The sequence below is a fragment of the Neofelis nebulosa genome, chromosome 11 (assembly GCF_028018385.1).
Source record: "Neofelis nebulosa isolate mNeoNeb1 chromosome 11, mNeoNeb1.pri, whole genome shotgun sequence".
Lineage (NCBI taxonomy): Eukaryota > Metazoa > Chordata > Mammalia > Carnivora > Felidae > Neofelis > Neofelis nebulosa.
Genome location: NC_080792.1, coordinates 69,500,135 through 69,523,049, shown reverse-complemented (window position 1 = coordinate 69,523,049; position 22,915 = coordinate 69,500,135). Strand labels below are relative to the sequence as shown.

The 22,915-nt window shown below is 53.0% G+C and overlaps 1 protein-coding gene across 3 annotated transcripts in view; it reads left to right on the top strand.

The window, feature by feature from the left end:
• The window catches only part of HPS4 (HPS4 biogenesis of lysosomal organelles complex 3 subunit 2), a 27,880-nt gene extending 4,965 nt beyond the window's left edge, over positions 1-22,915 (top strand). For 2 of the 3 annotated variants that reach the window (XM_058693106.1, XM_058693105.1), the window contains exons 4-14: positions 1,154-1,297; positions 4,831-4,938; positions 5,595-5,711; positions 7,525-7,619; positions 9,800-9,872; positions 10,781-10,817; positions 11,761-11,857; positions 12,376-13,267; positions 18,508-18,640; positions 19,128-19,236; positions 21,677-22,915. In XM_058693106.1, the coding sequence (XP_058549089.1) occupies positions 1,154-1,297; positions 4,831-4,938; positions 5,595-5,711; positions 7,525-7,619; positions 9,800-9,872; positions 10,781-10,817; positions 11,761-11,857; positions 12,376-13,267; positions 18,508-18,640; positions 19,128-19,236; positions 21,677-21,848 (1,977 nt within the window). In that variant the 3' untranslated portion in view covers positions 21,849-22,915. Of the gene's footprint in view, positions 1-1,153; positions 1,298-4,830; positions 4,939-5,594; positions 5,712-7,524; positions 7,620-9,799; positions 9,873-10,780; positions 10,818-11,760; positions 11,858-12,375; positions 13,268-18,507; positions 18,641-19,127; positions 19,237-19,932 lie in introns of all 3 variants that reach the window. The other variant, XM_058693107.1, reaches the window with a different exon arrangement.

Sequence of the window (22,915 nt, the reverse complement as noted above, 5' to 3'; positions counted from 1 at the left end):
TCTCCTTTACGCTTTTAGTAAGACGTAGAGCCTCGAGTAGATTCAAGATCTTTTAGGCAGGACTTCTTCCTAGGTGGCGTGTACATTTTCTCTTGCGTCACACAGCGTCTGGCTGTCCTGCAGTTTAGTTAACGCTCAGACGGCCTCTGCATTCGCTCATGTGATCGCGTTCCCGCTGGGGTAGTTGGGATTAGTCTAGGCTGCTCTGGCCACTCTGCAGGGGATCTGAATGGGGATGAATGGCTCCTGCTCCTACGTGTGCAAGTGCCCCGAGTCCTCGGAACAAAAATGAAGTTCTGCCCAGTCACCTTATGCACGCAGCCGGGGATGTTCTGAGACAGCTCTGTTATCCCAGGCAGGGGTCAGCACACTTTGCCTGTAGAGGGCCAGAGAGTGAGTATTGAGGCTTTGCAGGCCATGTGAGCTCTACATCACACGTTCTTTGTTGTTGTCCTGACGGCCTTCAAATATCAAAACCATGCTTAGCTCCTGGGCCTTCTGAAACCAGGCAGCCCCCCAGATCTGGCCTGCAGGCTGCAGTCTGCTGTTGCCCCAGCCTCTGCTCTAAGAAATGACACACGAGTGGGGCCGCCTGGGTGGCTCAGTCGGTTAAGCATCCGACTTCAGCTCAGGTCTTGATCTCGCGGTTCGCGAGTTCGAGTCCAGTATCGGGCTGTGTGCTGACAGCTCAGAACCTGGAGCCTGCTTCAGATTCTGTGTGTGTGTGTGTGTGTGTGTGTGTGTGTGTGTGTGTCTCTCTCTCTCTCTCCCTCTGTCTCTCTGCCCCTTCCCCGCTTGTACTCTCTTTCTCTCTCTCTCAAAAATAAGTAAAACATTAAAAAAAATTTTTTTAGGGGCGCCTGGGTGGCGCGGTCGGTTAAGCATCCGACTTCAGCCAGGTCACGATCTCGCGGTCCGTGAGTTCGAGCCCCGCGTCAGGCTCTGGGCTGATGGCTCAGAGCCTGGAGCCTGTTTCCGATTCTGTGTCTCCCTCTCTCTCTGCCCCTCCCCTGTTCATGCTCTGTCTCTGTCCCAAAAATAAATAAAAAACGTTGAAAAAAAAAAAATTAAAAAAAAAAAAATTTTTTTAAATGAATGATACACGAGTTCAGCGGTTTCACCTTCCCCTCTGGAATTTGCTGCTTTCCCACAGACTCTGCTTGACCAGCAGGAGTTGCTCTGTGGACAGATTGCGGGCGTGGTGCGCTGTATTTCTGACCTCTCCGCCTCAGCTCCCACCCTCGTTCGTCTGCGGAAACTGAAGTTCGCCGTAAAGGTTGACGGAGAGTACCTTTGGGTAAGTTTGCCAGACAGAACCCGTGCCGACAGGGTGGCCATCTGCCTTGGTGATGAGTGTTGTGCTGGTAAGGTGTAGAAGGTAGTGCTTTCCGTGGCTCTGGAGCCTGGGACCCCCTCCCCACCCCCAGGTGCCGCATGCAGTACGTCCACGCTTCCTGTGTCCCTCTCTGCAGGTGCCATCATAACTGAGCACTCTCCAGAACGTCTCTTTTTTATTTCTTTATTAGAGAGAGAGCGAGCACGGGCAGGGGAGAGGGGCAGAGGGAAAGAGAGAGAATCTTAAGCAGGCTCCACGCTAAGCGTGAAGCCCGACGTTGGGCTCGATCCCACGACCCTGGGATCATGACCTGTGCCAAAATCAAGAGTCAGATACTCAACTGACTGAGCCACCCAGGCGCATACTAAACCGTTGAAGGAATCTTACAGTGAACAGTCCTGTGTATTTCCAAGGTTCTGCAGTTACCATTTCATTATGTGTATTATTTATAATTTATTATAGTCGCTTTATCACATCTCTGCATCCATGCCTTCATCTTCTGGCAATCCAGTTTTTATTTTAATGCTTGCCAAAGTTGCACACACTAGTATACTCCTCCCCACCCCTAGGACCTCATTATGCATGACGTTAATTAGAGCTCAGTAGTGGTTTGTGTTGGTTTTTTGTTTCGTTTTGGGGTAAGATTTACATACCCCGAAACTCACAAATATTGAGCGTGCCACTTAATACATTTGGACGGATGACACCCTGCATGTCACGAATCCCCATCAAGGTGCGGAATGTTAGCATCGCTCCAGGCAGCTCCCTTATGTCCAGCTAATCCTTACTCGCGCGTCCCAGGCAACCATCGTTCTGATTTTTTCCCACCGCAGGTGAGCTGTGCCCGGTAATAAGAGTGAAAGAGTACGTATAGTATCCCTCTCCGCAGGCTTCTGTCATTCCTGTGACCTCGCTGGGCATCATCCACAGTTTGTTCTCTGTATTGTGGAACAGCATTGTCTGAATGTCCATTGTCTGAATATATCCCTCCACTCCCGCCCTTGCTTTTTTCTGCATACGTGAACCACCTCTAGTTAGGGGCAGTCAAGAATAAGGTTGCTAGGAGCGCTTCTATACGAGTCTTTTTGTGGACATCACTTTTCATTTCTCGTGGGTAAATATTTAGGTGGAGATTCGCTAGGTCACGGGCTATGTGTAGGTTGATTTTATAAGAAACTTCCAGGCCTTTTCCCGAAGCGGTTGTTCCATTTTACAGTCCTGCCAACCGTGTGTGAGAATACCCGTTCGTGTACGTCCTTGTCAACCGTGCTGTCAGCCTGTTCAGTTTGAGCCACTCTGCTGGGGGTGTACTGATATCTCATTTTGGTTTGGGTTTCCGTTTCCCTAATGACCAATGCTGTGAAGTCTTTTTCGTGTGCTTAATGGCCACTGGTATGTCTCCCTTCAAGAAGTATCTGCCCAAAGTTTGTTTGCCCATTTTTTATTTTTACTTTTTTAAATTATTTTTCCTTGATGTTTATTTTCTGAAGAGAGAGAGAGCACATGTGCACACAAGCAGGGAGGGGCAGAGAGCGAGGGAGACAGAGGATCCCAAGCAGGTTCTGTGCTGACAGCAGAGAGGCCGACGCAGGGCTCGAACTCACAAACCGTGAGATCATGACCTGAGCCGAAGACAGAGGCTTAACTGACTGAGCCACCCAGCCACCCGTTTGTCCATTTTTTAAATTGGGTTTTCTCTCTTTACAGAGTCCTAAGCCCTGTGAGTCTTTTATATATCCTGGATATCAGCTCTTTGTCAGATATATATTTTAAAGATATTTTCTCCCCCTTTGTGATGTGCCTGTCAATTTTTTTAATGATGTCTTTTGATGCGCAGAACATTGTAATTATTTTTCAAAGTTCACTTACTTATTTAATGTCTACACCCAGTGTGGGGCTCAGTCTCATAACCCAGAGATCAAGAGTCACACATGCTACAGACTGAGTCAGCCAGGCACCCCCAGAATGTCTCAGTTTTAATTTAATTTTAATTTCTAACATACCAGTTTTATCTTTTGTGGTTAGTGCCTTCTGTATCCTGTGTAAAACCACTACCTATCCTACTGGAGAAGCTGTCTTCCAGTTTTTTTCTTCTGAGCTTTATAGTTTTAGCTTTGATTGTTTTTAAGTTTATTTTGAGAGAGAGAGAGAGCACATGTGCATTCATGAAAGCAGGGGAGGGGGACAGAGAAGCCCAAGTAAGCTCCACACTGTCAAGGCGGAGCCAAACACAGGGCTCGATTTCATGACATGACCTGAACCAAAATCAAGCACTGGACCCTTAACCAGCTGAGCCACCCAGGTGCCCCTGCAGTTGTAGCTTTTAAACTTAGGTCTGTAATCCCTCTTGGGTTATTATTGCTGCGTGGTGTGAAATAGAGTCAAAGGTCCTCTTTTTCCATATGGATATCCAGTGGTTCCAGCACCACTCTTGACAAAACTCTCCCGCTTGGCTTCTTTTGGCTCCTTTGTTGACGATCAGGTGACCACGTCAGTGGGGGTCTGTTTCTGGGCTCTGTTCTTTTCCATTGATCGATTGGAAGATCCCGTATGAGTACTGCACCGTCTGGAAATCAGATAGTCCACGTCCTCCAGCCTTATTCTTTTCCAGGGCAGCTTTAGCTATTTTATATTCTGGGTTTCAGTATGTCAGTTTCTGCCGGTGGGATTGTTAGAGTTGCATTCGATAGGTTAATGGATCAATGACGGAAGAAATAAGCACCGTGTGCCAGACCGTGGTAAACCCTTGGGTTGCATCAGTGAACAAAGCAAAGATCCTGGCCTCAGTGGAGCTTACAGTCGGGAATTTGTTTGTCTTATGTCAGGGTTTGTTTGTTTCTTGGTTTCTGGTGATTCCCTTTGGAAAGATCCCTAGAGGTTGAATGACCGGGTCAAAGAATACAGACTCTTCTCAGGCTCTTTCAATATGCAGCCGGATTGCTTTTTGACGGAGCACACGTTTCTCTTCTGCGGAACCGAGCACCACGGCACTCTGGAAGTCTAGAACTGTGTGATGACTGGTTTGCTTCCTCTCCCGAAGCAGTTGGTCCAGCTCGGGAGACGAGAACGCCATTCACGAAACAGTCGAAGTCTCGTCCAGCGTTTGTAACGGAACCCGCATTAAACACCCAGTGTGCGACTAACAGTCCTGATAATATAAGGGGTCAGCAAAGAGGTCTGCCTTGGTCAGAGTGACCTGAACGGGCACCGTGAAGGGGCTGGAATCTGCAGTGGGCGCAGAGGGGATGGGTGAGCCTTGGACAGACAGACAGAGGAAAGGAGGACATTCCAGGTTGGACAACTTGAGTAGATACAAACAGCACTTCTTCTCTTGGAGACCAGCGGGGCTGGAGTGGACACGGTAGGCCTGGTGTAGACCCGTCCCTTTTCAGCGGGTCAGTACCTTCTAGCCCTGTGGAGCCCTGGATGCCGGGATTCCAGGTTTGGACTCAGAGCAAAGGAAGATGCCTGTCTCCTGGTTTCCCTCTTTCTAGGTGCTGGGCTGTGCTGTGGAGCTCCCCGACGTCAGCTGCAAGCAGTTTCTGGATCAGCTCATCGGTGTCTTTAATTTTTACAATGGGCCCGTGTCTCTGGCTCACCAGGTATGAGGATGGTGTGAGGAGTCACATGCGACTTCGGCAGCAGGTCCGGCATCGCCAGTGCACAGTGTTGCCCTAGGGTCTCTCGTACTTTTCATAAACACGTCACATCCAGCGGCAACGTCAAGGGCCCCGGGAGTCCCTCCTAGGTGCCTTTGCTCCCCAGTGGTGTAGGTCACATCCACTGCGGACGTCCATCCCCATGTCCTCCTCCCTGGGACGGCTGGAAGACCAGGTTGCCCCCCACCCCCAGCACGAGCGCTGGGTCTGTGGTGGGTGAGTTATCGGGGCGGGGAGGGGGGGTCCCGTGTGCCTGGGAAGTTTAAAACAGGCCCTACCTTCTGGCCAGTTTCCTGTGTCAGGAACGATTTTTTTTTTTTAAGTTTTTATTTATTTATTTTGAGACAGAGCACGTGGGAAGAGGGGCAGACAGAGAGGGAGAGAGAATCCCAAGCGGTCTGCGTGCCACGAGCACAGGGCCTGGCGTTGGGCTCGAACCCATGAACCGTGAGATTGTGACCTGAGCCCAAATCAAGAGTCGGACCCTCAACTGGCTGAGGCTTCCAGGCACCCCATGATTTTCGTAGTAGTAGGGATCCTTGCCAAAGGGCGTGTCTCTCCATATCTCGGATGCTGACCTCCAGTGGTTTCTGTCGTAGAACCGTTCTCCGGAAGACCTGCACGCTGCTTGGGACACCTTCATTGCTCAGGTCCTAAAGAACACCAGTGACCTGCACAAGATATTCAACTCCCTCTGGAACCTGGACCGAACTAAAGTAACACCCTCCTCCCCCTTACCCGTTCCGCCTAAAGGAACAGAGCTTCTGGACGTTTTCTTCTTCCCTTTCTGTGACCTCTCTATCCAGAGAAGAGACTAGAACGTGTCATTTCTCGGTGGGGAGGGGGAGGGTTGCTGCCACTCGCCAGCCGTGTAAACTTGGGCAGCCCGGGTCTCCTCTCAGAGCCCCGGTTTCCCAATCTGCAAACTGCTGTCAGGATGCCCGCTCCCAGGACTGTTTTGAAAGTACAGCGAGACCATAGCTAAATTGGCACAAAGTAAATACTCAGTAAAGGGTGGTGTTATTTTGCTAGTGCCCCAGAAGTGTTGGACTCTGGCATCTGAAGGTCCCCACATCTTTTTTGATGTGAGTATGATACAGTTGACTTGTATTCTCACCATCAGAAATGCCCAGTGTGACTTTTAGTTTAGTTTAGTTTGAGAGAGGGAGTGCGTGAGCACACAGGGAAGGGGCAGAGAGAGAGAGGGGGAGAGAGAATCCCAAGCAGGCTCCGCACGGTCAGCACACAGGCGGATGTGGGGCTTGAACCCACAACCCATGGGATCTTGACCTGAGCCGAAGTTGGATGCTCAACCAACTGTGCCTCCCAGGCGTACCGCCCCCCCCCCCCCCCCCCCCCGCCCCCAGTGGTACCATTTTACAAACAAGGTGTCTCTGTCTGGGAGGGAGTCCTTGGGAGCGTTTTGTCCCAGAGCTGCTCTGTTGGCCACCGGTGTTCAGTAACACATAGGCAGCTTGTGTGGTTGGCCTGACCACCGACGCTGCCTGTTGCTCAGGGGCCTTGATCTTGGTGAACATCATGTCCTCATTGTCAAGGCCAAAGGGAGACGCGAGGCTATGCCCCCTGAAGAATGGTCCTCCTGCTCCCCAATACCTGAGGAGGTGTGTGGGCCGCGTCTCACCACAGGAGTTAAGAGGGTCCCGTCAACGGGCAGGTGGGGTCGTGGCTGTGCCTTCACAGAGCGTGACTCTGGCTGGAATCGGAGACGGGCTTTCCTGGCTCCGGTTGGAGGGATTTTCAGAGTTGGCCACAGAGCTTTGCGGAATGGCTGGCTGGGACCAGGCACTGTCTTGAGGCTTGAAAGAGCAAACTCAGCTCCAGAGCTTGCTCCCTTGGCACTGAACTCTGACCAGTATGGTGCTTGCAGGTTCTAACTGTCGGCAGGTAATGGGAAGAAGCTTTTAGCTACTGCTGGCGACTCTTGACCGGGTTCAGATCCTCTTCCGGTATTCTTAGGGACTTCTAGGCAACGGACTCCTTGCAAGGAACGTCGAGTTGAGGATTATTTCCCTGAGTGAGAGACCTTGATGCTTTCATTTTATGTGACGGGACAGAGTTATGGGACTTGGTGGGACACGAAGCCAGCTCTGTGGCTTGTGCTTGAGAGGGAGGGGAGAGGAGGGGGTGTGTGGCTTTACCTGGTGCCACGCCGTGTGTTTGAGGGGTGGGCTCCCCTCTCCCACTGCCTCCTGGTCTCAGCATCCGTAGTCCTTCTCCTGAGGGAGACCTACCTTGTCCCCACGAGTGGCCGTGTGCCGTATTCGCCGCACCTCCTCGCTTCTGCAGAAGCCTCCTCGTTCCAAGAATTGGGCATTTCGTGTTGGCCGGGATTCCGGAGAGGTGGAACATAGACCCAAGGCGTGACACGGATTTTACCACGTGGCACATTGTCCTTTTCCCCAGTTTTGGGTTAGGACCTGTCCACGTGTTCTATGAAGCCCCCTGCTCTCTCCACCTTTGCCGATGGTGAGCACGCTGATTTGTGGGTGTGCCTCTTGCCCTGCATAGGTGGAGCCCCTGTTGTTGCTGAAGGCAGCCCTCATTCTGCAGACGTGCCAGCGCTCGCCTCACATTCTGGCCGGCTGTATCCTCTACAAGGGACTGTGAGTAACGCCAGCGTCTCCCCCACACCCCAGCCCCCTGCCGCCGAACCAGACCGGCCCGGCCTCCTCCAGATCACGGGCCGGGAGCCCCATCCCTGGCCCGTTCCAAGAGGGCTGCTTTGGCAAATGTCAGATAGTCGAGATTTGACTTAGGGCACATACCTGTCTTTCGGCCACACTGGGAAATTGGCAATCATGTCCAGAAAAGGGCTAGGAATGTAAAAGGCACGTTTTAAAGAGATCCGCGTGAGTCTCATGATGGGGCGTGCCTTTATAGTCATCAGTCTACAAAGTGCTGACTCGGGGCGCCCCAGCTTGCCAACAGCACTGGAGGTGAAGGGGTGTGGGAGCCTGCTGCAGCCCCCTCCTGCTGCCTGGGGCCCTGCTGCCCTTCTGTGGCCGGTTCTGCACAGCACAGAGCGCCCTCACCTGCTTCTGCTTGGGCTCCTGCCTGCCGCCTGGCTGGGTCCATCTCTTGGCTGGCCTCTGAGATCTCTCCACACCTCTTCATGTGGTTGAGGGCATCAGAGCGAGCCCGAGTGCCTGAGGGTGTGGCCTGAGGCCACTCTCCTCATGAATGGCCGCTGCTTGCGTCCAGAGCTTTCTGATGCCTGGATGAATGTGTGACTGGAGAAGGTCTGGGGGCCTGACAGCCTGGTGGGTTTCCAGTCCTGGCCTCGGACAGGTTGCTTTTCGAATTTTCTCTACTGGGAAAGCACCTTTGTGGAGAATGAAAAGAGAGGGCAGATGTGGACAGATGGAGCACAGGCCCTGCTTTCCGGTGGCCCTTGGCACGGCAGACCCTCATGCTTTCCCCGTTTTCTCATTATGATGGCTCTTTAAAAAAAATTTTTTTTTTAATGTTTATTTTTGAGAGAGAGCCAGAGTGTGAGTGGGGGAGAGGCAGAGAGAGAGAGAGGGAGACACAAATTAGAAGCAGGCTCCAGCATATGACTTGTCAGCACAGAGCCTGATGCGGGGCTTGAACCCACAAACTGCAAGATCATGACTTGAGCTGAAGTCAGATGCTTAACCAACTGAGCCACCCAGGCGCCCCTCTCATTATGATGGTTCCGAACCTGCTTGTGGTGCCCCCAGGCTCACCAGTGGCCTTGCATCAAGAATGGTATTTTCCCCTCATGTTGCATTTCTGGTGTATTTTTAAATCAGACACCTAATGCACGAACGCATTTTTGCTGCTGCTAGCAGTTTGATCTGTATCCTTTGCTTTTCCATGTGGTTCCAGTACAACGTCACATATGTTGCTTCTGTTTATTTTTGCTGCCTCTGTCAACGGACCCATACGGTTCCTCAACGTGTACAGTAGAGATTTATCAGTCCGTGCTGATCCACTTCATTCTTGTAATTGCCGCACAGTTTTTGGTATTACAGCTGTGCCGTGATTCACTTCACTGCATCTTCTTTTCGATGGACATTTAGGTGTTCATCCATTTTGTGACTATTTTACCGTTTTTCCTGTAGCACGTAACTCTTTTTTTTTAAAGTTGATTTTTATTTATTTTGAGAGAGATTTAAATTTTTTAATGTTTATTTTTGTGTGTGTGTGTGTGTGTGTGTGAGAGAGAGAGAGAGAGAGAGAGAGAGAGAGAGAGCGTGAGCATGGGAGGGGCAGAGAGAGAGGGAGACACAGAATCTGAAGCAGGCTCCAGGCTCTGAGCTGCCATCACAGAGCCCAATGCGGGGCTTGAACCCATGAACCGTGAGATCTTGACCTTAGCCGAAGTCAGATACTTAACTGACTGAGCCACCTAGGCACCCCTATTTTGAGAGAGATTTAGAGAGCGAACAGGGGAGGGGCAGAGAGAGAGAGGGAGACAGAATATCAAGTAGTCTGTAGAGTCTGATGTGGGGCTCGAACTCACGAACTGTGAGATCATGACGTGAACCGAAATCAAGAGTCAGATGCTTAACCGACCGAGCCACACAGGTGCCCCTGTAATGAATACTCTTAAGTATGCATCTTGGTACAAGGCAGGTCAAAGCGTTTGGACATTCTGAAGTTAAGTAGGAATGGCCAGAGTGCCCTCCATAAGGGCTTTGTCAGCTGAAACTCCCACTGGCTGCGTCCCCAAGACCCTCGCCAACATGGGGTGTTAAGAATCCTGCAGTGTATTTTGTCTCACGGTGTCCTTGTTTTTGTTCTTGCTCCTGTGACCTAGGATTGTTAGCACCCAGCTCCCACCGTCCCTCACGGCTAAGGTCCTGATCCATCCAGCTGCACCTCGGGACCAGGTATTGTAAAGTCCACCCACCTGGCTGGGATGCTTCGTCCACAGCGTTAGTCTCTTAAGCAGAAAAATAGAATTTTATGTGCTGTGATTTCAAGGCATTTAAAAAAATGCATAACCTTGAAGGAAAATATACCCAAGATTAACAGTATTAGCTTGTGGGTGAGGGAATTCTATGTGATTGGGGAGCTGATTTTTGTCTCAAGTACAATTATATAACTTGAAACATAAGTTTTTTAAAAAGCCACTAAAAAAGAAAGAAAGCCACCATTTCTTAGGAGCAAAAGTCATACTGGCTGGAAGAGTTTTTGTTTGTTTTTTTGTTTTTTTGGGTTTTTTTGTGGGTTGTTTGGGAACCTTTGGATGAATTGTCTGGAAAGCTCTTTTGAGAAAATTCCCAGTTTCAGAGAAAATTAGGCTTGTCACCTTGACTGTGAATCAGAATAAACAAGAGAGATCTAGCACAGCATTTGGTTCAGGTCACATCCTTTATCATGAGGGTCCCGGACGTTCCTGTATTTGTTACGGTGGAATGTGTGTGCGTTCCACGCCGGGGCTGCGGCAGGCGTGGGAATACCACGGCAGGTGAGTTCTCCCGAGGTGGAAAAGACACCGAGAATCCTCGCCCTCATTCCTAGAGGAGGGAAATAGATCAGACCGTGAAGCCTGATGTGCGTTTGCGGGGAGCCGCGGCCTGGGGAGGCGCAGGTTCTCGCCTGACCCCGGCCGTGGTGGAGAGCAAGCAGCTTGGGGGAGCTTCTGTGCCGTCTGCTTCGCTGCTGGCATGTGGCCGGGGCAAGCGTTCTGGGCCTGGCTACATTTTACGAGCAGATGGCACCACACAGTGCCGATGATTCGGTCCGGAGGAGAAGGCGGAACCCGGAGCCAACTTCTGTGTGTGTTTATTTTCAGAGAATACCTGCAGGAGGGGGTGCCCTGCAGGAACATGGTAAGTAGCAAGGTGCATCGCTGCCTCTTGAGAACATAGCCTTTTATGCCGCCTGTCCCTACATAAGTCACGGGAGGGGCCCAGTGGTCCCGTGCGTTACTTCCTGTGCTCAGAGATTAGGGAAACAGACTAGAGCTTTAAGAACAAAGTTACTCTGGGCGCCTGGGTGGCTCAGTCGGTCAAACATCCGACGTCGGCTCAGGTCATGACCTCACGGTTCGTGGCTTCGAGCCCCACGTCAGGCTCTGTGCTGACAGCTCGGAGCCTGGAGCCTGTTTTGGATTCTGTGTTTCCCTCTCTCTCTGCCCCTCCCCTGCTTGCACTCTGTTTCTCTGTCTCCCAAAAATAAGTAAATATTAAAAAAGTTTTTTTTGAAACTTAAAAAAAAGAACAAAGTTACCCATCAGAATCCTAGTTGTAAAGCTCCTGAGTCTACGTGTACCTTTCCAATCCCTGTTTTCAGATGCTCACCACCTCATTGTTAGGACTGCCCAAACGAGGTCCAGGGGATCATGCTTACAGGAGACCAAGAGAAACAAGCAGTTGCCAGAAAGACCTTCTGCAGGATGTAGGGGCATCCCTGAGCGGGTGATTTTGTTTTAGTTTGAAGCATAAGTTAGGGCAGATCCCTTTTGTCAGTTGGAGGAGATTTTTCCAGTTTTTATTCTGTTTTTGTTCGTTTTTTAAGTGCCAGTAGCTTTTCTTCCCCCAAAAGTCACCTTTATCCACAGCAAGGAAGAAAGCTGCCCACGAGAGCTCCTTCCCCACCGGGCACAGAACTCTAGCTGCGGTTTTGCGTCTTTTGTTCTGGGCTGAGGAGTGTGTCGGGGGCGGCTCTCCCAAGTCGGCGTGTCGTTTGGATGGGTCACCCCAAGCGTAGTTACTGTCCCTCCATCTTCCCGGCCCATGGCAGAGCCCTGTCTGTGTTGCTTTGTGATTCTAGGAGCGGCACTCCCCGCAAATGTCCAGATCCTGCCTGTGTTCCTGACCGAAGAGGAAGCCATCAGTCTCCACGAGTTCCCAATGGAGCAGGAAACTAGGTACAAACAGGCCAGCCTTCCATCTTCCCCACGTTCTGCTATGGAAGGGGCACCTGGGGCGGCTGGCCTCGCGAGATGGGTGTGGGTTTCAGGTCCCAGCTCTGCCGCTTACAGCTGTGTGACCTTGGGCAAGTCCATTCCCTGGCTGTAAATCGGACCCAGTAATAACCTACTTCATGGGCTCGGAGTCAAAATTGGAAATAGCGTACGTACAACATCTAGCGTAAGGCTCGACTCAGAGTAGACTTCCAGGCGGGGTGGCTCTCATTCAGCAGGGGTCCTGCCGTTGCCGGTACACGGTCTCGTAGCACCGCGTGAAGCCCCGAGGGCCAGACATCGCCTTACTTTTACTCCTGTGAATTGACCACGATGGCCTCTTGGGCTCTGTGGCCTTGGGCACCCACTTGGCACCGAGAGCCCTGCTCTTTAGAGAAGCGATGCTTCAGTCTCCCCCGGGGAAGGGCACCTGTCCTGCCCTCAGTCGGGTGCCCCTCCCTCCCGTCTGTCTGGTTTGCTAGCTCGGCTGCCCCGCCGGCCGGACTCCAGGAGCACTCAGCCCAGCGTTGGAGCACATCTGCCCCCACCGAAAACGCCACTGGCCACGTGGGATCTGCGGCCTGGACGTTGGCAACCACTCCCGAGCCTCCGGGTCCTGACGTAGCATGGCCAGATGGCAAGGGGGAGAACAGGCGCTTGCCTGGCCATGATCTGGAGAATGTCAAGCCTGCAAGACAGCACAGCCCAGCCAGGGACAAGGGTCCTGGTCTCCGCAGCTCCCTGGCGAGGGAACCTCGTCTGCCCTGGGTGGAGGAGGAACCGGACTTGTCTGAGATCCACATTCCAGAAGCTCGGGAAACAGGAATGTGCCCGGGTTATTTTGCCCTCCCGAGTACGTGCACCCCAGATCATGGCAGTCCTTGCTTTGAGGAATGTGCCAGTGACTCTGGCAGCCAGGAACCCAAGCCGCCTGATGCCCTCAGCAGCTTCCTGTCTCTGTCTACTCCTGAGATCCCCCCCCAGAATGGAGCCCTGGAGCGGCACAACGACCCTCCAGGGGACAGCAGCCCAGCCCCCTCTCCCAGGGAAGACCGCCTCCCTGGAAGGACGAGCAGACCGTGGTCATGGCCTTGCTCAGACTCGAGGCAGGAAGGAACCACGCTTCCCGTGGGCGAACGAGGCACAGAGCAGCCTGTTGGGGTTCGTGACAGCCGCTCAACACCCAGTGGCTCTGACTTGGCAGAGTCTCAGGACGATGGTCCCTCTGCAGACAGAAATGACCCGAGGTCAACCCCCACATCCCGTGAGGGGCTTGTGCCGATGAACCTCTACACCCACGATGTCAACGGGCTGGTGCTGTCCCTGCTGGCCGAGGAGCCGCTGCTGGGCGACGACGCAGCCATTGAGGAAGTGGTGAGTGTGCACAGACCTGTCTGCCGGGAGGGGACGGGCAGGAAGGTGCTCCCCTCAGGGCGGCGCACAGGTGCCGCGTGCCCTTGCGCCGAAGTCCCGCTCTACGAGGAGGGGATGAGGGTGGTACCTACGCCCTGGGTTCGGTGGGGACGAGTGCGCCCAGCGCAGAGCACAGTGCCGGGGGCTGGGGTGTCCAACAGGAGTCCGTTCTCTGGCCCTTCCCTGCTTCCTCCAGTTTCCCAGAGCACAGGGCTGCGATGCTCTGGTTCCCCCTCGGCAGTGTGGGGGGTACTGGCAGGTGGAGACCGGGAGCACAGCCGTTGTCGTGCGTCCCCCCCTCCCCCCCCCCCCTGTCCCCCGGGGCCTCACTTCCCAGCCCGGGCACCTGGGGGTTCTGTGGCGGCTGGAGTCTGTCCTCTGCATGTGCCACAGCCCGGGTGCGGAGTGTTCTGGAGGCCGTAGTCTCCCTGCACCGAACCGCGGTGATCTGTAGCTCCTTCCTAAAGGACCTTGGGCATCTGAAATGCTGACTGGCTCCGGAAGGCTCCCCTTTGAGCATTCCAGCCCCTTCCCTGCTTGTAGCAGTGAACTGACCTGCTCCGAGCTTGGAGCTTAGGCCCACGCTGGAGATCCAGTTGCTATAGTAACAGTCTTGCCTTAGTTGGCAGAAGTTGCTGCAGGGCAGATGGTGTCCTGGGGCTTGCCTTGTTTTTGTTCTTAAATCTATATTATTCTAAGCTGATCTCATTAGCATGCAGGGCTGGTGACCCTCCATAAGTGAGCGGGTCACCTTGGAGCACAGAGCAAGGAGGGAAGGCAGCTTCCTCTGCACAGAGCCCCGAGGCAAGCCGCTGCCCCTCTCCAGCCCTGGCTGGCTTATCTCCGCGCTCCACAGACCCCGCAGTACCCAGGGGCGGCCTGTTCGCTTCCCGCACCCTCCTTCCCCACAGCTCTGAGTGACTTATCTGTCTCCTTCTGATACTGCACGGGGACGCATGGTGGTGGTTCTGTGGGCGTCCTCTCCCCGATGCCATGGTTTTCGTGGCCTCTTCTGCTCCGTGCCAAGCCGTAGACAGGTTGTTTTGAAGGCCCAGCATTCGGGTGCAGTGAAGTGGATATGATACCTTTACTTTTCCCCCACCAAAAAAAAAAAGAAAAAAAGAAAAAGAAAAAATAGCACAGGCTGCTCCTGAGGAAGGAAGTAGATTAAAATGTATTCTGCATTCACTATATGCTGAAGCCTTTACATCTGTTACTTCAGCCAAGCCTGAGAACAGCACTGGGGGTAGGCACTGTAATCCCCGTTCTACCAGGAAGAAAACAGCCTCGCCAGGAGACCTGATGGGAGTGGAGGGTCCGGAATTTTTGTTCGTTCCTCGTCTTGCCGCCCCTGCCTGTCTGTTCCCCCACTGATCTGACCCTGGAGGGGTCTGACTTGGTTTATCACGTGCAGGTCCTCCATATCAGGACAGCGGCCTCTGTGGGCTTTCATGCAAAGGAGAAACAGATGGGTGGGCCCCAGGAAAGAGAGGCAGCTTAATGAAGAAGAAAAACTCGTCTTTTCTAAAAAGGGTCAGGAATAACTAACTTTGATCGGCTTGCCGTTTTGAGAGCAGGTTTTGTTAACCAAGCCCAGAGGTTGCCTGTTTTGTAACTGGGAGAGATGTTTTATTGCCTTTTTGTCCTGGGCCTGCATCCAAAACACTTGACCTGATTTCCCTCCAGACCCTCTGTTGCTGTCTAGAAAAGCCAGTCCCCTGAAGAATGGTAAACTACAGTTCAGATGTGGCAGTGAGGACACCCCCTCCCCCGCCCTCTTTGAAAGGGCTCCTTGGTCACGTTACACACCACCAGGTCATCCTCGTGTCATTTGCCAACTCGTCTTTCAGCAGATGATCTGCCACCTCTTCGTGTTTGCCTCGGCCTGGGGTGGGGAGCAGGTGGAAAGGGGTATGGGGGGAGCCGCTAAGAGAGGTGGGGAATGGTTCAGAGAAAACAGAGTACGCTCACACCAGGGGGCAGCATAGAGCCACCAATAGTTTCTTTCTCAAAACCCAAGATAATCTCACCGACCTTCAAGTACAGTGATCAGATCAGTTATTCATCGCTACAGTAGGACTTTGAGCTGTCTGTGCACAGTAGATGAGGCTTGAGGTTAGTGCCACGGTGTTAGCACAAAATACCTCGTGAAAATGCACCCGTCCCCCGTGAAACTAGTGCTTTGGGTGAGTGCATGTTAGTGCATCATTTCTTCGGCACATTTTGGCACACGCTGACATTCAGGCCCCTTGCTTTACTGTGGATTGGAAGCTGGAGGGTCCAGGAATCAGCCCAGCTTTGTATATCCTGGGGCCGTCGTGGGGATCACGTGTGTGTCAGCATATATCAGGGCTTGGCGAACTTGGAACATAAAGCAAGACCTAGCACATATTTTCAGCTTTGTACAATTATTCGGCTTTGCTCTTGTAAGACAATGACAATCACAGACAATATGTAAATAAACGTAGTGGCTGTGTTCCAATAATACGTTGCTCATGGATACGGAAATTGGAACTTCGTATGATTTTCATATGTCACAATATTATTCTTTTGATTTTTTTTTTTTCCTAGCCATCTAAATTTGTAAAAACCATGCTTAGCTCTCAGGCTCTATGAAAACAGGCAATTGGCTGGATTTGGCACCCGGGCCATGGTTTGCTGACCCCTCATATAGATGACAGCATTGGTTCCCAGTAAAAACTCGTCTGCGTATCATTTGACACAACATCGTGTGAATGTGTGTTTTTGCTTAAGTGATTTTACCTTGACTACAAGTTGGGCAGAAAATTCCAGAAGCAGAGTTCAGTACCCACAGGAAAAACAGCACACCTCACTTTCTGTCCCCGTTATCCCCTCCTTTGGGCACCAGCTCAGGATGGAAGGGATGACGGTTACGAGGTTCCTGAGGTCCAGAAACTTCCAGCGAGGCTGTGGTCTGATTTCCTGGTGATGGGTTGTGCGGGCGTGTGCGCCCATCTATTCAGATAGGCTCGTTAGCATTGGTGAAGGGCTGTGTCTGTTATGCTATAGCGATGATCGGACCAGGAGATCCCTGAGTCTGGGTCCTTTGACTTTTTTACCACGCACCTCAGTTTAAACGCAATAGCCCATAAGTGGGATGTGCTTGCATTGGATCTGCCCCTTTATCTGCTCACTGTGTTGATGTTTATTGCGTACCTACTAGGGGCCTGGCACTGTGCTAGGCGCTGGGGATATAAAGGTTGAACCCTTGTGTGCAGATGTATTGCCTTTGAAAATCACTTCTTTTTTTTTTTTTAATTTTTTTTTTTTTTTACATTCATTTTTGAGAGACAGAGCACAAGTGGGGGAGGGGCAGAGAGAGACGGAGACACGGAATCTGAAGCAGGTTCCAGGCTCCCAGCTATCAGCACAGAGCCCGATGCGGGGCTCGAACTCACAAACCACGAGATCGTGACCTGAGCTGAAGTCAGACGCTCAACCAACTGAGCCACCCAGGCGCCCCGCAAATCACTTCTAAGACACCCAGAGAGAAGAACTAACATGAGCCCAGTACACTTCCAACTCTGTACTTTTCACGTGTGCTTATTTTTCTACATGGCTGTTGAGTAACAGTCCACAGATGAGTGGTGGTTAAAAGTGCCCGTTAAAAAGATCCCTCTTCTTTGACGATAACTTTCACTTTCTTGACTCTGTAAAAATGCCTTTCCCCCAGGGTAGCACTTTCAGAGCTTACAGTGGACTTTTATGTGTGTTATTTTCACTTACTGCACTCAACAGCCCTGTCGTCGTCCCATTTTGCAGATGGAAAAAAAAAGTGAGACACAGAAAATTCAGTTAACTTGCCCCTGATCATCTGGCCAGGATGAGCCACCTGCTTCCCTGGGGCGGCAGCGGCCTTCTCGTGGCCAAAGCAGCCTCAGGACAGGAGCGGGAGGGGGCCCTGCTTCAGACCGAGTCCCTCAGGCTGTGACCGATGTATTTGGTCAAGTCCAAAGCGGAACTCAAAGACTACCAGACAGCCGTTGGAGAATGACATTTGACGTTGCAAGAGAATAGTTTTAAGGACGGAGAGCATAGTTCATGCTGTATCATTAAGCTATAAAACTCATATCAATCGTTATTTATGGTTTGATCCCATTTTTATTCTATAAAGAAAGAATCCTACGGGGCGCCTGGGTGGCTCAGTCGGTTAAGCATCCGACTTCGGCTCAGGGCATGATCTCACGGTCCGTGAGTTCGAGCCCTGCGTCGGGCTCTGTGCTGACAGCTCAGAGCCTGGAGCCTGTTTCAGATTCTGTGTCTCCTTCTGTCTCTGCCCCTCCCCTGTTCATGCTCTGCCTCTCTCTGTCTCAAAAATAAATAAATGTTAAAAAAAAAAAAAAACAAGAAAGAATCCTACAAAATGGTGTAGTTCTGTGTTCTCAGCTGTACCTGCACGTGACTCGTCCTGGGAGGTTGTTTTAAAATACAGGTGGTTGGGCCTCCCCTCCCAGACAGCTTTCCTCAGCCAGATTCCTCCTCTGAACCACAGAGCACAGAAATCCATCTGACCCCTGTTTGGGGGTGTGGTTGGTAAACTATTCTAGATGCCCCAGAGAGAGGCAAACTCACTGCAGACGGTCGGGGGGGTGGGGGGGGAAGGGGCTTCTCAGCCCAGGCTCCTGGCGAGAAGCACTGGGGGTGGGACCGGCCACCCGTGCCGTGAAAATGTGTGCCCGGGCGGGAAAGTCACGGTCAGAAGATGTACCAAGATGCCAGCAGCAGCGACGACTGTGTGGTCGGGTTATGGACCATTTTTCTCTGCTTCTTTTTCAGCTTTTCCATTCACCCCTGTCTTCTGATTTTTCTGCCATTTTAGGAAAACATCAAAACATAAGGGCAAGAGTTAGTACTTCCCTAAAAACCGGTAAAAACGCCAGTCAGAGTCCTTTCTTTTTAAGTTTATTTATTTATTTTGAGAGACAGTGTGTGTGCACACACGTGTACAAGCGGGGGAGGATCAGAGAGAGAGGGAGAGAGGGAATCCCAAGCAGGTTCCGCACTCTCCACGTGGCGCCTGACTCAGGGCTTGAACTCCTGAACCATGAGATCACGACCTGAGCCGAAACCGGGCGTCGCGTGCTTAGCCGACTGAGCCGCCCAGGCGCTGCCCCAAGGGTCGTTTTTGCTCAATCGGATGGCCACGGGGATATCCCTAAGTCTCCGCTGCCTGTCCGCAGTACCACAGCAGCCTGGCGTCCCTGAACGGGCTGGAGGTCCACCTGAAGGAGACACTGCCCAAAGACGCCGCTGCCTTCCCCAGCAGGACGTACAACTTCACGCATTATGACCGCATCCAGAACGTGCTGACCAGTAAGGAGAGGCGTGCGGGGCCGGGGTGTCTCCTCGCGGTGGGGGGTGGGGGTGGGGGGGGGGGTTCATGCTCGGGGCCGGCGCCCCGTTGTTGGTGCTCTGCCCGGAGTTGTGGACCGCGGTTAAGAGGCTGCTTTCTCGCTTGGAGCCAGCTCCCACTGAGTTTAGAATCCGCTTGGCAAACACTCCCTTACTCATTTGTCTTTTTTTGGTTGTTTCTCCAACATTTGGAGAGAAGCACACACATGTTCAAATATATGTGATAAGGTCTGCCTCAAAGCGGTGGGATCCATGGGCGGAAACCCGGCGTCGCTCATTCACAGGGACAGCGCGTGCTGCGTCGCATGGTGGCAGCCGTAGGTGGCTGGCACCCTGGGCCCCTGCGCCCATGGCCGCGAGCCACACGCTCTCCCAGCCTACGGTGCCGGGGGTGGGCCGGTCGGCCGGGGGAGTCCCCTGCCACAACCTCTGTGTCCTCTTCCGCAAGCGAACCTGCCACAGGTGGCCACCGCCCAGGACCGCCGCTTTCTCCGGGCCGTCGGCCTCATGCACTCGGACTTTGCCCGGCTGCCTGCGCTGTATGAGATGACCATCAGGTGAGCGTCCCCCAGGGTCCCTCTTGAAGTCCTGCACCCAGAGTGGCCTTCCCAGGGGTCCGGGCCACAGCCTTACGCATCACGAGATGAAGAACATTCCAGTGCTTCTCCTTGGGTCCGCTCCCCTGTCCGCCGTCACCTCCTGTCACGCTTTCCTACATCCTGTATTTTCTGGGGACTTGCCTGGGGCTCGGACCTGTTTAGATGATAAGCTGCAACAGTGAGGAAAGCTGAGGTCCCCACCGCCTTGCGGGGACAGGGGGCCTCTGTCCCTTGCCTGGAGCGATGCCTGAGTGCTGTTGCTGCCATCTGACCTGAGTCACGTGCTTACAGCAAAACAGACTGACCCGAATCTGTGAAGTAAAACGTTCATCTCCCCTCACCCGCCACACACCCAAAAGATCCTCACAGATAATCGTTTGGTGTCTCGTACTCCAGGTTTTGTTGTTTGGGGTTTGCTTTTTTGCTTATAAAACATAGACGGTCAGTATTTTCATTATGCTAATAGCTTTTCTTCTAGAAAACAGGATCACACTAACGTGCTGTTTTTATAAGTTTCTTTTTTCATTTTATGACGTATCCTACCCATCGCCATGTCGGTAGGTATAGCTCCATAAATTAGCATTGTAATTTATAGTATTTAACCAACTGAGTTCTCCTTTCTCTCCCTACATGCTTCTCTTATGAAACCGGTAGGAGAACATAAGGCAAGTTAGAGGGCAGAAGGGGAGGGCCCACTGTGTGTCTGTGATTCCACCAAATCCTGGCAACGATTTGGGAAAGTGCGTTTTTTCCTCTTCATTGTATAGATGCGGATACCGAAGCACAAAAAGGATCAGCAACTTGTCCCAGGGTCACATTCTGATTAAGGGGCAGAGCCAGGATTTGAACCCACGTCTCTCTGACTCTGAAGTGCCCATTGTGTCCCCATATTTCCAGTTCAGGGGCGGGCAGGGTGGTCGAGAGGGAGGGGCGCGGGCTCTGGACTCCCACAGATGCACACGGGGGCCTCGGCCGTCATGGTGACGTGGTGCTAATGCCCTGTACCTGGGGGTCAGTATTTCAGGATATTTTCCCATAATAAATGTGCCTCCTCTGGCTTTAAGTCAGAGCTGCCCCAAGCTGGCAACCTAGAGGGACATTTACAGTCACTGGTTTGGGAACCGATTGTGTCAGGGTGTGTTTGGGGGGGGGGGTTGTTTAGAGAGGGATGGAAATGAGTCAAACGTCATCTTGGGATGTATTAACCACCTTGTGGCCCTGCGGTATTTTGGAGCCAAGTGGGGTTTTGTGTTGGCATCCGTGGCTTATTTTAATAGTAACAGAAACAGCTGCCACCATTTCTTAACCACTCACCATGTACTAAGCAGTTTCTGTGTGTTTTCCTCATTTAGTCTCAAGAAGAATCTCAGCAATGGGATTCACTGTTGTCATATCCACTTTGCAGATCTGGGACTTAGAGCTGGGACTCAGGAGGAGTAACTTAGCCAGGGGCACCCAGCTAGGAAGCCACGGGGCTGCGATCATGCGTGTGTGAGCCCAGCTCCAGGCCTGTAGCCACCAGGCCGCGGTGCTCCCTCCGGGTGCCTGTGAGGACTCGCCCGTGACTCATCCCGCTGTCCAGCGAGTGCCACAAAACACGTAGGCCAGGTGGACCCTTCTGGCCCCTTGAGGTCCCAGAGGGGGAAGCTGGAGGAAGACGGGATTCTCCTCCTACCTCCCCTGGAAGCAGCGATCCCAGTGAGCTGGGCCTGGGGGTCCCTGACTCCACTCCCTTTTACTAGACTTGGAGAAACTAAGGCCCAGCGGGGAAACAGTCCGCGACAGGCAGGATCAGGGAACCAGGTGGTTGCCTGGCCCTGGAGTCACTTCCTCCCTAGTGGGTCCTCCTTTGCCCGGGCCCCTCACCCCTCCCTCCGCTTCTGTGACGTTTCCTGTCACTTGATGTCGCAGCCCTCTCCTCTGCCCTCACTGCCCCCACTCATCCAGCCGCCTTCCGTGGACATTGTCCGTGCTCGTCATCCTGGCGGCATCGCCCAGCCCTGCGCCTCCGGGTGCCCTCACCGCTGCTGCGTAAGGCTGGGTGGGGACTGAGCCAGGCTGCCCAAGCGCACTTGGCGGAGCTGCTCTGCCGTCAGCCAAACGTGCACCCGCCAGCGCAGTCCTGCACTTACCCTAACCTCGGGCTCTGTGGCCGGGGCCGCCACGGACGGCGCCAGCCTCCAGTGAGTCAAAAGGAAAGAAGATGGCTCTTGGCACCGAAGCCTGGAACTCGAGTGTGCAAGTCGAACCCCGAACCGCAGCAGCTGCCCTCCCCCTCCCCCCCCCCCCCCCAGCATTTGGCGTCGCTGGGCCCCTGCCGAGCACCTCCCGAGGTCTCTGTGTGGTCAGAGGCCTGCCCAGGCAGCCTGGGACCGTTGTCTTCTTTCTTCCCCCTCAGAAACGCCTCCACGGCCGTGTACGCCTGTTGCAGCCCCGTCCAGGAGACCTATTTCCAGCAGCTGGCGGTGGCGGCGCGGAGCTCCGGCTTCCCGAGCCCACAGGACGGTGCCTTCAGCCTCCCCGGCAAAGCCAAGCAGAAGCTGCTGAAGCACGGGGTGAACTTGCTCTGAACCGGGCCGCGGCAGGAAGTTCATCACCCCAGGAGAGGATGAGCAAGTTGAACAGCACAGAAGTTGCGCCTTCTTGAAAGTCCCTGTGTTCTAGTTTCCTCGGCATATTCCCCTTGTAGGAACATGATGATACGTGCGTGCGTGTCACTCCTTTTGTAGGCTGGGGCTTGAGCGGGTAGTTCTTCGGGGCAGCGGACCTAGAGCACGCAATAAAGGGCTTTGTTACGCTGGCCAGGTTGCGGCCGGGCCGGGTGCTTTTGGCTCCCAACCAAAGAGGGGCAGGGCCAGGTAGTTGACCCGTCACACGCGGTCTTGGGCACCTGCCACTTTTCGCTGCTGTTGCATCTGGACCCTAACTAGTACCACGAGCATTTTCTCTGCAACCCTGTTGTCCTGAGTCCAGGGGGCGGTGTGAGGCAGGGCTGCAGGGGGTGGGATTTGTCAGCCAGCAGACCGAACCCCCACACCTCAGGTAGCTGTTCTTTGGAGTGGCCCCCCCGGGAGGTCTGGACGCACAACGCAGGGAGGCAGGCAGGGATGCCAGAACCACCTCGTTTGCATGCTTCTAGAACTATATTCAAAACCAGGAGTTCTATTCTTTGGAACACCCACAGTGGGGGCAAGTCTTGACAAAATGGGTGGGAGCCTGGGGTTCTAAGGCAGCCGTGAGCCCCGGGAACTGGGTGATGGCACACTGGGCCGTGCGCCTTTGGTGCGACGTGGGCCATGCAGCTGGCCCCTCTCCAGTGAAGGTCCTCAAACAGGAGTTCTCAAAACGGGGCAAAAGCCAAGCTGTGCTTTCCAGCGGTGGCTGCATGAAAGGGAGCAGCGTTCATCCGTGTTCCCGGGCCCATGCTCCAGGCAGAAAGTTTACAATAATGTGATACAGAACACAGGATGAGATCTTTACCAGGGTCTGAACTGTTTACTGGGAGTACCTGAGACTTCCGTTTGGAAACTGCAATGTTAATAGTTTCATGTCGGTGAACGAGTGCCTAATGTTTGTGACCGTGTCTTGTCTTGAAAGGAGTTGCCCAGGGCTAAAAATAAAACAGCCCCAGATGCTA